This window comes from Entelurus aequoreus, linkage group LG24 (assembly GCF_033978785.1).
Source record: "Entelurus aequoreus isolate RoL-2023_Sb linkage group LG24, RoL_Eaeq_v1.1, whole genome shotgun sequence".
In the NCBI taxonomy this organism is placed as follows: Eukaryota; Metazoa; Chordata; class Actinopteri; order Syngnathiformes; family Syngnathidae; genus Entelurus; species Entelurus aequoreus.
This window is the reverse complement of record NC_084754.1, coordinates 5,584,462-5,600,532: the sequence shown is the minus strand read 5'-3', so window position 1 is coordinate 5,600,532 and position 16,071 is coordinate 5,584,462. Positions and strand designations below refer to the sequence as shown.

General features: G+C 40.0%; 1 protein-coding gene across 1 annotated transcript in view; it reads left to right on the top strand.

Annotated features, from left to right (window-relative positions):
- The window catches only part of sf3b3 (splicing factor 3b, subunit 3), a 42,255-nt gene extending 26,388 nt beyond the window's left edge, over positions 1-15,867 (top strand). The window contains exons 20-27 of the mRNA XM_062035955.1: positions 320-525; positions 3,578-3,731; positions 7,698-7,823; positions 8,130-8,342; positions 8,699-8,797; positions 14,304-14,447; positions 14,897-15,001; positions 15,077-15,867. Of these exons, the coding sequence (XP_061891939.1) occupies positions 320-525; positions 3,578-3,731; positions 7,698-7,823; positions 8,130-8,342; positions 8,699-8,797; positions 14,304-14,447; positions 14,897-15,001; positions 15,077-15,217 (1,188 nt within the window). The 3' untranslated portion in view covers positions 15,218-15,867. The remainder of the gene's footprint in view (positions 1-319; positions 526-3,577; positions 3,732-7,697; positions 7,824-8,129; positions 8,343-8,698; positions 8,798-14,303; positions 14,448-14,896; positions 15,002-15,076) is intronic.
- Positions 15,868-16,071: the final 204 nt, after the last annotated feature.

The following is a 16,071-nucleotide window of genomic DNA, read 5'->3' as shown; positions in this document are numbered from 1 at the left end:
TCAATCAATCAATGTTTATTTATATAGCCCTAAATCACAAGTGTCTCAAAGGGCTGATTGTTTGTATGGGAGTAGAGCAGGCATTGCGACAGGTTAGGTTAAGACTCAGTCTGTAGACTGTCATGCCATCCCACACATGTTGCAGCTGTTGCAGGCTAAAAATAATTTTGATAATGAAAATGCAGACCGCACTTACCTCGCAGCACTCTGATAAATTTGCGCTTGCTGCCTCATCTCAAGATGAGTGTTTTGACAGTGTTTGTGTATATGGCATGATATAGTTTTGACGTTTTGGTCTGCGTTGCTCTTGTCTACTCAGGAAATGGTGGAGGCTGCAGGTGAGGATGAGAGAGAACTGGCTGCTGAGATGGCAGCTGCCTTCCTCAATGAAAATCTTCCAGAAGCCATCTTTGGTTCACCAAAAGCTGGAGCTGGGCAGTGGGCATCGCTGGTGCGGCTAATCAACCCCATTCAGGGTTTAACTCTGGACCAAGTGCAGTTAGAGCAGAATGAAGCTGCATTCAGGTAACTATTGCTTTGTGTTTGGACAGGAAATATCGATGGATGGACTTATTTTGAGATATGGATGAACGCAAGATCAGATAAGACTGATATTGTTTTTCATTGTTGAGTATACAGTCGCGATCAAAAGTTTACATACACTTGTAAAGAACATAATGTCATGGCTGTCTTGAGTTTCCAATACTTTCTACAACTCTTATTTTTTTGTGATAGAGTGATTGGAGCACATGTTTGTCACAAAAAACATTCATGAAGTTTGGTTCTTTTATGAATTTATTATGAGAAAAGTATACATACAGCAATGTTAGTATTTGGTTACATGTCCCTTGGCAAGTTTCACTGCAATAAGGCACGTTTAGTAGCCATCCACAAGCTCCTGGCAAGCTTCTGCTTGAATTTTTGACCACTCCTTTTGACAAAATTGGTGCAGTTCAGCTAAATTTGTCGGATTTCTGACATGGACATGTTTCTTCAACATTGTCCACACGTTTAAGTCAGGACTTTGGGAAGGCCATTCTAAAATCTTAATTATAGGTTGATTTAGCATTCCTTTACCACTTTTGACGTGTGTTTGGGGTCATTATCCTGTTGGAACACCCAACTGCACCCAAGACCCAACCTCCGGGCTGATGATTTTAGGTTGTCCTGAAGAATTTGGAGGTAGTCCTCCCTTTCATTGTCCCATTTAAAGCACCAGTTCCATTGGCAGAAAAACAGGCCCAGAGCATATTACTACCACCACCATGCTTGACATTGGGAATGGTGTTCCTGGGATTAAAGGCCTCACCTTTTCTCCTCCAAACATATTGCTGGGTATTTTGGCCAAACAGCTAAATTTTTGTTTTATCTGACCACATAACTTTCCTCCAGAAGGTCTTATCTTTGTCCATGTGATGTCAGATGAAACAAAAATTGTCGTCTGAATGTTAATTTATTTTTGCTTACCGAAAAACATTGGACCTGAGTAAGTAATCACAACGATTTAGGGTCGCGTTGTACAAACAAAAGCAGTCGGCATTGTCATCTGAAAAGGTAAATAAGCTTGTTTAAACAACTGGTAAACTAAACAAGAGTAAATGCAGATTTAAATGTTGCGTTAGGTCAAGGTGTTTATGAGTGTGTTTACCACATTGATTAGCAACCGTAACTTGTTTGCAATATTGTTGCATGGACTTTCGAAATGTGCACCTAATTCTTGTTATAGTTACGGTCACCAAGGTTTGAGCAAATCAGTGACTTGCAGTTCAGTATGTGACGTTCTGGGTACAAAATTGCATTTGTATCCAAATATCGGGGTGTTTTCTTAAGCAACCTTTATTTGTGCAAATAAATAATAACCTGCGATTAATCATGATTATTCACAGTTCAAGAATGATTAATCTCATTTAAAAAAATAACCACTTTACAGCCCTACTTTAAATACATGTATAATGTTTCTTTAGCTATTTTATTCAAACCACATGACGTCAGCAACCACCACTCCACTATTGTGTTGAGGATTTTATTTTTGGACAAATTCGTGCAACCCTAGACAAAAAGGATGTGGATCGGTCAACATCTGCAGGGAAGTTACAGAGTTACACGACTGCATAATTGGTTGAATTTGTGTTAATTGGCGCAGATGAGGCGTTACAAATTTCTGGAGGGACTGAAATTTGAGTTATAGGCCTACTGAAATGTAATTTTTTTATTTAAACGGGGATAGCAGATCCATTCTATGTGTCATACTTGATCATTTCGCGATATTGCCATATTTTTGCTGAAAGGATTTAGTATAGAACAACGACGATAAAGTTTGCAACTTTTGGTCTCTGATAAAAAAAAGTCTAGCCCCTACCGGAAGTAGCGTGACGTCACCGGAGGAAGGGCTGCTCACATTTTCCTATTGTTTTCAATGCAGGGAGAGAGATTCGGATCGAGAAAACGACGATTACCCCATTAATTTGAGTGAGGATGAATGATTTGTGGATGAGGAACGTGAAAGTGAAGGACTAGCGTGCAGTGCAGGACGTATCTTTTTTCGCTCTGACCGTAACTTAGGTACAAGGGTTCATTGGATTCCACACTCTCTCCTTTTTCTATTGTGGATCACGGATTTGTATTTTAAACCACCTCGGATACTATATCCTCTTGAAAATGAGAGTCGAGAACGCGAAATGGACATTCACAGTGACTTTTATCTCCATGACAATACATCGGTGAAGCACTTTAGCTACTGAGCTAACGTGATAGCATCGGGCTTAACTGCATATAGAAACAAAACAAATAAGCCCCTGACTGGAAGGATAGACCGAAGATCAACAATACTACCAAACTCTGGACATGTAACTACACGATTAATGCTTTCCAGCTTGGCGAAGCTTAGCAATGCTGTTGCTAACGACGCCATTGAACCTAACTTAGCTACGGAACCTCGACAGAGCTATGCTAAAAACATTAGCTCTGCACCTACGCCAGCTCTCATCTGCTCATCACGACCCGTGCTCACCTGCGTTCCAGCGATCAACGGTACGACGAAGGACTTACACTCGATCACCGATGCGGTCGGCGGCCCGGAGACGGAGGAAGTCAAGATGAGGTCGGTGGCTAGCGCGTCTGCTATCCATCTCAAAGTCCTCCTGGTTGTGTTGCTGTAGTCCGCCGCTAATACACCGATCCCACCTACAACTTTCTTCTTTGCAGTCTCCATTGTTCATTAAACAAATTGCAAAAGATTCACCAACACAGATGTCCAGAATACGGTGGAATTTTGAGATGAAAACAGAGCTTTTTGTATAGGATTCAATGGGCTCCGAATACTTCCGCTTCAACTGTTGACGTCACGCGCAAACGTCGTCATATCGAAACGTTTTCAGCCGGAAGTTTGCGGGGAAATTTAAAATTGCACTTTATAAGTTAACCCGGCCGTATTGGCATGTGTTGCAATGTTAAGATTTCATCATTGATATATAAACTATCAGACTGCGTGGTCGGTAGTAGTGGGTTTCAGTAGGCCTTTAAGCCATCTTATACTGTATGTGTATGTCACATCTTCCCTTTTTCTGCTCTTTCCTAGTGTTGCAGTGTGTCGTTTCCACAACGCAGGAGACGACTGGTACGTTCTGGTCGGTGTGGCCAGAGATATGATCCTCAACCCCCGCTCAGTTGGCGGTGGCTTTATTTACACTTATCGTCTTGCTGGTGGAGAAAAGCTTGAGTTTGTGCACAAGGTAAATTTGAGTTTAAATTTGTTATTAAACTGATTTTAATCAGATTTCGCAATGCAGAGTAAAAAAAAAGGATTCAAACTATTACATAGTATGTATGGGTGAGCAAAAAATTTTTATTCACATCCAAATCACGATTTTTATTGATTCTGATTCTAAATTGATTCATAATTTTTGAGAATCAAGGAAAAAACTAGATATAGTTAAAAAAAAAAGAAGAAAAAAAAGCGTGTGTATACATACACACAGCACTTTTTAAGAATACATTTTTTGTATTAAAAAAATTAAACAACTTACTGATATTCTTATGTATACGGTTGCTTTTATAATTTTTGGTTTTGCTTTTTTAGTATTGTATTTATTTATTTGTATGTCTTCGAAATTGCTTTGTAAATTTATATCCTAAGTATTGTAAAGCTGGGGTTCGAGATGGGTTGCTCTATTTTCTTTGATTACATACAGTAGCATTCTGTAATTTTTGTAAATATAATTTTAAAAATACATCTTTAAAAATGTTTGTTTTAGGCCAACACTTAGTTGTACGTCAGTAGCCGAAAGGAGCTTTTGATTGCAACATACCTGTGGCGGTAAAGGCGTGGCTGGGGGGCTTGGTCAATATGATATCAATATATCATTTGCATATTACGTGTTAGAGAAGGCGTGGCTGGGGGGCTTGGTCAATATGATATCAATATATACCGTATTTTTCGGAAGTATAAGTTGCGCCGGAGTGTATAAGTCGCAACGACCGAAAAATGCATAATAAAGAAGGATAAAAACATATAAGTCGCACTGGAGTATAAGTCGCATTTTTGGGGGAAATTTATTTGATAAAAGCCAACACCAAGAATAGACATTTGAAAGGCAATTTAAAATAAATAAAGAATAGTGAACAACAGGCTGAATAAGTGTACTTTATATGACGCATAAATAACCAACTGAGAACGTGCCTGGTATGTTAACGTAACATATTATGGTAAGAGTCATTCAAATAACTATAACATATAGAACATGCTATACGTTTACCAAACAATCTGTCACTCCTAATCGCTAAATCCGATGAAATCATATACGTCTAGTCTCTTACGTGAATGAGATAAATAATGTTATGTGATATTTTACGGTAATGTGTTAATAATTTCACACATAAGTCGCTCCTGAGTATAAGTCGCACCCCGGGTCCGAAAAATACGGTAGTTTGCATATTACGTGTTGGATTCAACCAGCATTTAATCCACATGTACTTTTTGGCCTACAAAGTTTTGTGTTAATTCTTAACTGTTACCCTTGTTTTGCTTTCCTTTTTAAAGTCAGTCTAAATGAAATGGGTGGGGATAGTTGAAACAAATATGTGTAGGCCAAAATCTATACATCTATATAGATATATATATCAGACACGTACATAATATGTAAAATGTTCAATATTTACCGTATTTTGGTCATTTTATCCATTACCAGAACTTATTTCCTTAGTGTTTATTTCCGTTTCTATAGATGGGCACTTCCAGTAACAAATGTATGTTCCGACAGATTGGTGTCCTATCGTATTGTGTTGTGCATTGCATACTCAAGAACGATTCAGCTGCTGACCCAAAAGCTATCTTATCTGCTCCTGTAGCTAGCTTGTGGCTAATGCTTCAGCATGCCGTCCCAAGACGATGTCTTACTACGCTAGAAAAAGAGTTCCTCAGTGTTAGTGGTTAGAGCAGGGGTGGGCAATTAATTTTCACCGGGGGCCGCATAAGCAACCCGAGCACTGCTGGAGGGCCACACGACAATATTTCAATTAAATTTTGCTCAATATTATTTTTGATATACCGTAAGATAAATAATAATGATGATAATAATAATAATAATTTAATTTAACCTAACTTAACTTTATACAAAAGCAGATTGCTTTTGATGGTCACTTTATCCTGCATTATCCAACATTTTTCCCCATCAGATTTGGACAACCATCTGTTGTTAAAAATTGTTTTTAATCATATTTATTTTATATTGTTTTTTATATTGGTTTTATATGTAATTGTTTTTTCTTTTTATTCAGTCATTGGTGGAGCTAAGGATAATATTTGAATATTGTTTTTAATATTGTTGTGCAGCACTTTGGAAACATTTTGTTGTTTAAATGTGCTATATAAATAAAGTGGATTGGATTGTCACACCTGCCAGCTTGTCCCAACACGCATTTACCTCTGTGAACAAGTCATTACCTGTGGTTGTCTCTTTAATTGACTGCATCAGAGCTCTCATCCAAAGTTAGCGAAAAACAGTCCATGTCTCCGGGCATTATCAGCGCAACAAAGTCCAATAAGCACTCCTTAATAAACTCTCCGTCAGAAAACGCCTTACTTTTTCTGGCGCTTTTGTGAGAAATGACGAAACTTGTCCTGACGGCTGCATCTCTGGGGGTGTGAAATATGGCACAAAGTCCTTGTTGGGTTTGCAGTTTTACCATCAACGCATCAGCCTCCCTTGCGCCCGCTTCATCAGACACATTCCGGTATTTTCCCTCGTGTTTCTTCGTGTAGTGGCGATTAAAATGATATTTAAACACAGCAACCTGTGTACCACACATTAAGCACACGGCTTTACCATTAATTTATGTAAAGAAATACTTGGCAGTCCATGTCTTGTTGGAAACACGCCATTCCTCATCAACTTTTCTTTTTTTAGCGTCTCATCACTTGTCTCTATGCACCTTCACTCACAGGTTCCCCCCGGACATACGGCATAAATAACACATTTCAAAATAAAAGCAGCACAGTTGTATTGCGCGCACGACATAGATGTTTTTTAAACTTTATTTTGTAATTTGTAATTGCGCCGTTCAATTCACTCACAATCGCACACGCGCATACGTCCACACGGAAGTTGTACAAATAACGCTTTTCAAAACAAAAGCAGCACCGTTGTATTGCACACTCGACATAGATACTTTTTGAAATTTATTTTGTAATTTATGATTGGCCTCACGCGGGCCGCACAGGGATGCGCAAAGGGCCGGATGCGGCCCGCGGGCCGTACAATGCCCAGGTCTGGGTTAGAGTGTCCGCCCTGAGATCGGTAGGTTGTGAGTTCAAACCCCGGCCGAGTCATACCAAAGACTACAAAAAAATGGGACCCATTACCTCCCTGCTTGGCACTCAGCATCAAGGGTTGGAATTGGGGGTTAAATCACCAAAATGATTCCCGGGCGCGGCACCGCTGCTGCCCACTGCTCCCCTCACCTCCCAGGGGGTGAACAAGGGGATGGGTCAAATGCAGAGGACAAATTTCACCACACCTAGTGTGTGTGTGTGTGACAATCATTGGTACTTTAACTTTAACTTAACTTTAACTTCACTCTTACAATAACAATGTCGCAACAATGTCCAGTTTGGTTATTGTACAGGTTACGGAACGTATATGAAGAATTGTGAGTGATTTTTGGATGCATTTTTAAAGTGATTTAGCAGCAGAATTTATAGCTCCCATTAGCTGCATTGCCAGCCACCAAGCAGTAGCCGTTTTTACAAATTAGAATGCAAAAAAAAACTTGTCTTCTGTTCTCTTATTAGGATTATGAACGATAGGCAACATTCCAAAAAAGGGCAGGTCTCTTTTAAGTGGATGTGGATTTGTTACTATATTAGAATTCTGTGTTTTTGTGGTTGGATTTGCTTTTTCTGGCGTCCCTATTGTGCGGTTGCGTTTCTATGATAGGACTCATATGTCTTGATATAAAATTCAGCTTTGTTATATTTAATCTGAAACTAATTCTACTGTTCACTGAAACATTGACATTTGTTGAACTGGGGCATAGTTTATGCCACAACATTCTGGGGTATGTTTGTACTGCAAAATAAGTGTCACTAACAAACATCAGATCCAGATAGTACCATTAATTAATTTAGATTTGATTAGTTTTAGTATTGCCATCTGTCTCATGTTCTTGTTTGTATCTTATCTTTGTCATCTTTCTGACAGACGCCAGTAGAGGATGTGCCTTTGGCAATTGCTCCATTCCAAGGACGTGCCCTAGTGGGAGTTGGAAAACTACTTAGAATCTACGACATGGGCAAAAAGAAACTGCTCCGCAAGTGTGAGAACAAGGTACAGTAATTTGCTTTTTTGGCACGCAGTTAGCTGTCAGATCAAAGTCACGATGCAGCTTTAGCCAAACCTTTTTTTTTTAATCAATACTAAACCATTTAAAAGTACTAATACTATATGAACATTTTCAGACAAAGTTATTACATCACATTTTCCAACAAAAAATAATAAAAATGAATTAAAAAATGTGTTCTATATAAGACAGTGAATTGCTAAGCTATTTTAGCATTTATGTAAATTGTGTATAATTCGACTTAGTAAAGTCTTCTACAGGATGTTACTTTTTTCCTTCTTCCTTCTTCTCAGCATGTTCCAAATCTGGTAACTGGCATCCACACCATTGGCCAGCGTGTAATAGTCTCGGACGTTCAAGAGAGTTTGTTCTGGGTCCGATACCGGCGCAACGAGAACCAGCTCATCATCTTTGCTGATGACACGTGTCCCCGCTGGGTTACAACAGCCTGTCTATTGGACTACGACACTATGGCCTCCGCTGACAAGTTTGGGAACATTACCATTGTGAGTACTGCAATGGGAACTCTCCAAAAACATCACATCTAATGTTTGCAATCTGTTAACTCCCCGCATCCCTTCCCTATTGCTGGCTGTGGAGAAAATGTGGCTGCCATATTATTTGATTCAAAGATGTCAGTGGTAGAAAAACAAAACATAAGTTTGCACGCAATATTGTTGGAACATCGGCCTGAATTTTTTTCACCCGCCAGAGGAACTGACAGCCTCCTCTGCATGCAACATGGAGAGCAATGCAACATTGTTCGCTTATACTATGCGCTGAGAAATATTTTTTTTCTATCCACCCTCACACACAACATGAATAAATGAAAGATTGAATACGTCATTTATGATTTTCACAGGTGCGGCTTCCTCCCAACACAAGCGATGATGTGGATGAAGATCCAACAGGGAACAAAGCCTTGTGGGACAGAGGTCTTCTTAACGGAGCCTCACAGAAGGTGAGAATCTTTAACTCAGTGAAGTAATGATTTCACTCGGTTGCCATCTCTGAGCAAAGTCCTTAGACTTAGACTTAGACTTAGACAAACTTTAATGATCCACAAGGGAAATTGTTCAACACAGTAGCTCAGTTACAATGATGGAAAGGACAATGCAGGTATAAATAGACTAATATAGCTATAAAAAAATCTAACATATATACGAATATATACATAATATGTGTACAGAGTAATTTATATACAGATATATTATATTATGTCTATAACATATATACAATATAAACCAATGACCATGTACAATATTACAGTATATACAGTCTATATGACAGCAGCAGCATAAAATAGAGAGTAGGTCCAGCAGGAAATAGAAAATAGACATTATAAACAAAGAGAAGTAGCTAACATGTCAGGTGTCAGGTAATAGGCAGATGTCATCTATTGCTGTATGGCGAGTGATTATACAGCTGTATGGAGTGAAGGAGTTCTTGAATCGCACAGTGCGGGAAGGAAGTTGAAGGAGCCTTGTCCAGCGTTGTTCCAGTCATAGTGCAGCAGATAACATTGTTTCAGAGTAATTGTTCAAATGGTGATACAAGCACCAAAATTGGCACATATACCGTATTTTCCGCACCATAAGCCGCACCTAAAAACCACAATTTTTGTCAAAAGCAGACAGTGCGGCTAATAACCCGGTGCGCCTTATATATGGATTAATATTCATATTTATTTTCATAAGGTTTAGGTCTCGCAACTACGGTAAACAGTCGCCATCTTTTTTCCCCGTAAAAGAGGAAGCGCTTCTTCTTCTACTGTAAGCAACCGCCAAGGTGAGCACCCGCCCCCGGAGAAGAAGAAGCTCGCGGATATTTAATTTCATTTGTTTTTCTGTAAAGACAACAAAATGTCTCCTACTAAGAGACACGCGTACAGGGTTCCACTGGCTTTTGATATTCATGTGAACCGCACTGTGGATACAACGGGAGCACGTACGGTGAATATTCGCACCACAGGGAATGAGAAGTCGTCCTACTGTGGTTCTAGCTTGCCATGCTAACGGCCAGAAACTTCCGCCCACGGTGATATTCAAAAGGAAGACCTTGCCAAAAGAGAACTTTCCAGCCGGCGTCATCATAAAAGCTAACTCGAAGGGATGGATGGCTGAAGAAAAGATGAGCGAGTGGTTGATAGACGTTTACGCGAAGACACCGGGTGACTTTTTTCACGCAGCGCCGTTCCTGTTGATCTACGACTGCATGCGCGTCCACATCACAGATGGTGTCAAAAAACAAGTGAAGCACACCGAAGAAGAATAATTCGAGGGATTTGTAGATGAGTAATAACTTCAGAAAGTGAGCTTTAAATGTTTATTTTGTGTGTTGTGTGACACTAACGTATGAGCAACGTTGAGTTATTGATGTTGCTATTGCTCTGCACTATTTTGAGTGTTACTATTTTTGTGATTGCACATTACATTTTGGGAGTGAACAGAGTTGTTAGAACGCTGGTTTGTAATATATTATTAAAGTTTGACTGACCTATCTGACTGTTTTGTTGACATTCCCCTTAGCGTAGCGTAGGTGCGGCTAATAGCACGGGGCGGCTAACAGGTAAACAAAGTTTTGAAATATGCCGTTCATTAAACGTGCGGCTAATAACACGGGGCGCCTTATGGTGCGGAAAATACGGTACACCTTAGACACTACTCTTTTCAAAAAAGGAAGTATGATCATGGTAATAAAATAAATCAAATTACCGTATTTTGCGGAGTATAAGTCGCACCGGACTATAAATCGCACCTGCCGAAAATGCATAATAAAGAAAGAAAAAAACATATGTCGCACTAAGTCGCACTTTTGGGGAAAATGTATTTATTAAAACCCAACACCAAGAATAGACATTTGAAAGGCAATTTAAAATAAATAAAGAATAGTGAACAACAGGCTGAATAAGTGTACGTTATATGACGCATAAATAACCAACTGAGAATGTGCCTGGTATGTTAACGTAACATATTATGGTAAGAGTCATTCAAATAACTATAACATATAGAACATGCTATACGTTTACCAAACAATCTGTCACTCCTAATTGCTAAATCCCATGAAATCTTATACGTCTAGTCTCTTAAGTGAATGAGCTAAATAATAATATTTAATATTTTACGGTAATGTGTTAATAATTTCACACATAAGTCGCTCCTGAGTATAAATCGCACCCCCGGCCAAACTATGAAAAAAACTGCGACTTATAGTCCGAAAAATACGGTAAGTAGATTTGAAGGTAGTTGCAGATTTGAGACACGAGACAGCAGTAATGTATAAGCTATTTGTAGATTCCTAATGAAACCTTAGTTTGACGCTCCTCTACTTTCTCCTGCTCCCGCTTGCTGCGGCAACAACAAACAAACCTCCAGACGTTCCTCTTCGTTTTGTATCGTTTACTTGTGAACTCAATCATTCAAAAATGTAGAACAATAACGACGTGGGAACAAATGAATGGCAAAATGAAGCAAGTTTCTTACAGTAAAAAAGAGTTAGAAAGAGTAAGAAAAAGTAAAAGTGAGGTCAAAAAACTGTGTGGCTCAATTCTCCCGCACCTGACTGCCATTACCCATAATACCTTGTGTCCAAACCAAATTACCACACAGATCCTTCCGCCATATATGCAATTAAACACGTATGTCATCAAATTATTTAGACAAATGTAATAATTACAAATAAAGTGTTCCTTATAATTATTCTAAGCATGCAAATGAAGTAAATAGTTCCATTTTGGCTGAAAAAACATAAAGCACCTTCCATAAAATGTAAATTAACAAAAACAGCATTTAGGCTCCAACATTACCGGCCCTTAAAAGGCCTACTGAAATGAGATTTTCTTATTTAAACAGGGATAGCCGATCCATTCTATGTGTCATACTTGATCATTTCGCGATATTGCCATATTTTTGCTGAAAGGATTTAGTAGAGAACATCGATGATAAAGTTCGCAACTTTTGGTCGCTGATAAAAAGCCTTGCCTGTACCGGAAGTAGCGTGACGTCGCAGGTTGTGGAGCTCCTCACTTCTGCACATTGTTTACAATCATGGCCACCAGCAGCGAGAGCGATTCGGACCGAGAAAGTGACGATTTCCCCATTTGAGCGAGGATGAAAGATTTGTGGATGAGGAAAGTGAGAGTGAAGGACTAGAGGGCAGTGGAAGCGATTCAGATAGGGAAGATGCTGTGAGAGGCGGATGGGACCTGATATTCAGCTGGGAATGACTAAAACAGTAAATAAACACAAGACATATATATACTCTATTAGCCACAACACAACCAGGCTTATATTTAATATGCCACAAATGAATCCGCATAACAAACACCTCCCCCCTCCCGTCCATATAACCCGCCAATACAAATCAAACACCCGCACAACACACTCAATCCCACAGCCCAAAGTACCGTTCACCTCCCCAAAGTTCATACAGCACATATATTTCCCCAAAGTTACGTACGTGACATGCACATAGCGGCACGCACGTACGGGCAAGCGATCAAATGTTTGGAAGCCGCAGTTGTGTACTCACAGTACCGCGTATCCAACTCAAAGGCCTCCTGGTAAGAGTCTCTGTTGTCCCATCTCCACAAGCATGCGTATCCAACTCAAAGTCCTCATGGTAAGAGTCTCTGTTGTCCCAGGCCAATGGTAAAGCTTGTCCCAGGCCAATGGTAAAGCTTGACTGTCATCGTTCGGGAATGTAAACAATGAAACACCGGCTACGTGTTTGTGTTGCTGCAGCCGGCCGCTAATACACCGCTTCCCACCTACAGCTTTCTTCTTTGCTATATCCATTGTTCATTAAACAAATTGCAAAAGATTCACCAACACAGATGTCCAGAATACTGTGGAATTTTGCGATGAAAACAGACTACTCTATAGCTGGCCACAATTGTGTCCCAAAATGTCCGCTACAATCCGTGACGTCACGCGTAAACGTCATCATACCGAGACGTTTTCAGCAGGATATTTCGCGGGAAATTTAAAATTGCACTTTACTAATCTAACCCGGCCGTATTTGCATGTGTTGCAATGTTAAGATTTCATTATTGATATATAAACTATCAGACTGCGTGGTCGGTAGTAATGGGTTTCAGTAGGCCTTTAATTGTTATCAAAGTCCTTGAAACAATTACTTAAACGTGTTAACACAAATTCAAGGTGCCTAAATAGCCTTAATACTTCTCAAAGAAGCTTGTAGTCCTTTGCCCCATTTAACTCGAGGTCTTTGCTTCATCGCCATACTTTAATGATCTTCTGCTTCTTGAAGAAGACATAGCTTTGTAATAGGGCGACGAAGCTCGTTAGTCTTAGTTTTCACTTTAACTTGACGAACAAGTCCGTCTCCACCAGGAAAAGTCTAGAATTCTTCCAAGTGGCCAGGAATTTCTGGGTGAAGTATCGTCCACGATCAGCACCACGTCTCCAACACGAAAGTTTCTTCTGGGTGAAGACCATTGCTGGCGTTCTTGAAGCTGCGCTAGATAATCCTTACACCAGCGTTTCCAGAAGATATCCGCAAGGTATTGTACTTGTCTCCATCTGCGACTGGCATATTGGCCGCACAGATGAAACACTCCTGGAGGTAGTTCAGGTTTGACCTTCAGCAATAACAGATGGTTGGGTTTGAGAGCCTCCAAGTCGTTGAGGTCTGAGGATGTCTTTGGGATGTGTGAATCCTTAGGCAATATGGCTTGCTGCTTTGAGTTGTTAGGCATTGCTGCACGGCTCAAACTTCCACCAACTCCCATAACTCCATCTTGAAGAATTGGATTTAACTTGAAAAGTGAACTACTTTTCTTTACTCTTTGATTTTTTTCCAGCACGGCCCAATCTTCTTTGAAACATTGTCTTTGACAGAACTTCACAATTTCTGTTTCTGCTCTAGTCATGAGACACTTTCTTTTGACATCTTTCTTGAATTCAAGCATCTTACTTTCTTCTCCTGATGTTCTTAGTTCTTTTCTTTTTTTCCTTTAGCTCTTTCAGCTGGGGGAGAGAGGAAAATCAATAATTGCAAACAAGGGAGGGAAATAACCGATTTTTCTATTTCACATTTGGTACTCAAAAACAGGCTGTCGGGACACATTTCTGTTAAACCTTTTTTAATTAGGCAATCAAATGAAACTTGTTAAATTTGTCATTTAAACACATATTTGTGAAGTAAAGCACACAAATGTTTATGTTTTCATGAGCCACATGAAATGACACATCAGGCGGATGTGATTCTGACATTTGTGGTTTACACTGAAAAGGAACGGATGTCACTTTCAGGTCAATGGTGGCGATACATGTTTTTGTCAGACTGTGACACGTTATCTACTTGCCGCATTTTCCACAGCACTTTTTAACTGACCCCATTTTTGTTGTGTTGACCGCCTGCAATAGAAAACTAATGCAAACCTCGAATGACTCACTGCTGCACCACTGATGAGTCAACACAATAAACCTCGGTGTGTTTTCCAGGCGGACGTGATCGTCAACTACCATGTAGGGGAAACCATACTGTCGCTGCAGAAAACCACACTGATCCCTGGAGGTTCTGAGTCCCTGGTCTACACCACCTTGTCTGGAGGGATCGGCATTCTGGTCCCCTTTACTTCACATGAGGTAATTTCTATTGCCGTCTTGGTATGAACAGGTTGAATGAAATCAATATGAAGTCAACAAAATTGACATAAATAAAAAAATATCACTAAAATGTTTTACCGGTACTCATGCTTGACAACTTAACAGCCTTTGACACACTTTTTTGCAATACTTTTGCAACTGCATCTCCAGGTCACAGGTGTGTGAGTGACCGGAAGAAAACCCTGTGAAGAAAAAGGAAATCCAATTTTTTTTCTATGATACATATTTAAAATTTTTTAAATGAGTGCCTCGGCATCTTGGAAAATATGCTAAAATTGTCACCCATCAAAGAGCTTTTTTGTGGCTTAATTGTTCCTCATATCTGATTGGCTTTATATCAAATGAATGTGGGCACAAAAATGTAAGATGATTGAAATGCCTCTTACTGTTCCAGCCTATAATTAATTGGTGTTGGTTTCTTTGTCCAGGACCATGACTTTTTCCAACATTTGGAGATGCACATGCGCTCAGAGTTCCCCCCGATGGGTGGCAGAGACCATCTCAGCTTTAGGTCCTACTACTTCCCAGTCAAGGTTAGCTTGCGACGTGTGTCAAACATCCTCTGGCTCTCGTGCTCACGCGTTTCTTGTCCTTGTTTGGTGGCACAGAACGTGATCGACGGAGACCTGTGTGAGCAGTTCAACAGCATGGAGCCCCACAAGCAGAAGAGCGTGGCGGAGGAGCTGGACAGGACGCCGCCCGAGGTCTCGAAGAAACTGGAAGACATTCGTACCCGCTATGCATTCTAACTGCGGGGCCAGGATTCGTCTTTTACCTTTGGATTTTAATGAATCATGTTGGCGCCTTGCCTCCCTTCATCTAGGTTGTAGAGACGTCTGTATGAACTTCGACCCCCGGTGTTTGTGATTCAGTCACCAAACACTGAAACATGGCAGGAAGATGTGTGTCTACTTGTATTTCAGGCCACAAACACCTGTATTTACAGTGTGTGAAGCGTCCCCTCACACAACACTTGGAAGCCAACTTTAACCTCCCACTGATGAGCGCAGTGCAGCTGGTCCACAATGTACAGACTTTTACATGCCAATGAGAGGCTCATCGGCATTTGTTTTGATCTCAGCCTATTTCGTTAGGTAAGTGTTTTAGTTTGGATAAATTGTAATCACAGCATAAGGATGAATGGGAAATAACCGCCCTACTTGTTTGTCACCTCATCCGCTCAAAGGAGTGTTGCCGTATGATGTGACATTAAGCAGCGGTTAAACAGACTAAACAAGGTCGGTGGCTGAACACCCAAAGTTTGAAAGTGAGTTGTTTTTGTCATTTCTGTGAAATCCCCACCTCAGCCACAAGCAGTTACAGCAATTTCCTGTAGAAACAGACCATTTTGTGTGGGATAGCAGTCTGTATTGTAAATAAAGTTTTCTACGTGACAAAATGTTATCTGTGCTACCTGTCCATGATGAACAACCAAACGCTTCAATTGTCGAAAACAGTGCATCCGGAAATAATTCACAGCGATTCACTCTTTAAACGTTATGTTAAAGCTTTATTCCAAAATAGAATTAATTCCTCAAAATTCTACAAACCCCGTTTCCATATGAGTTGGGAAATTGTGTTAGATGTAAATATAAACGAAATA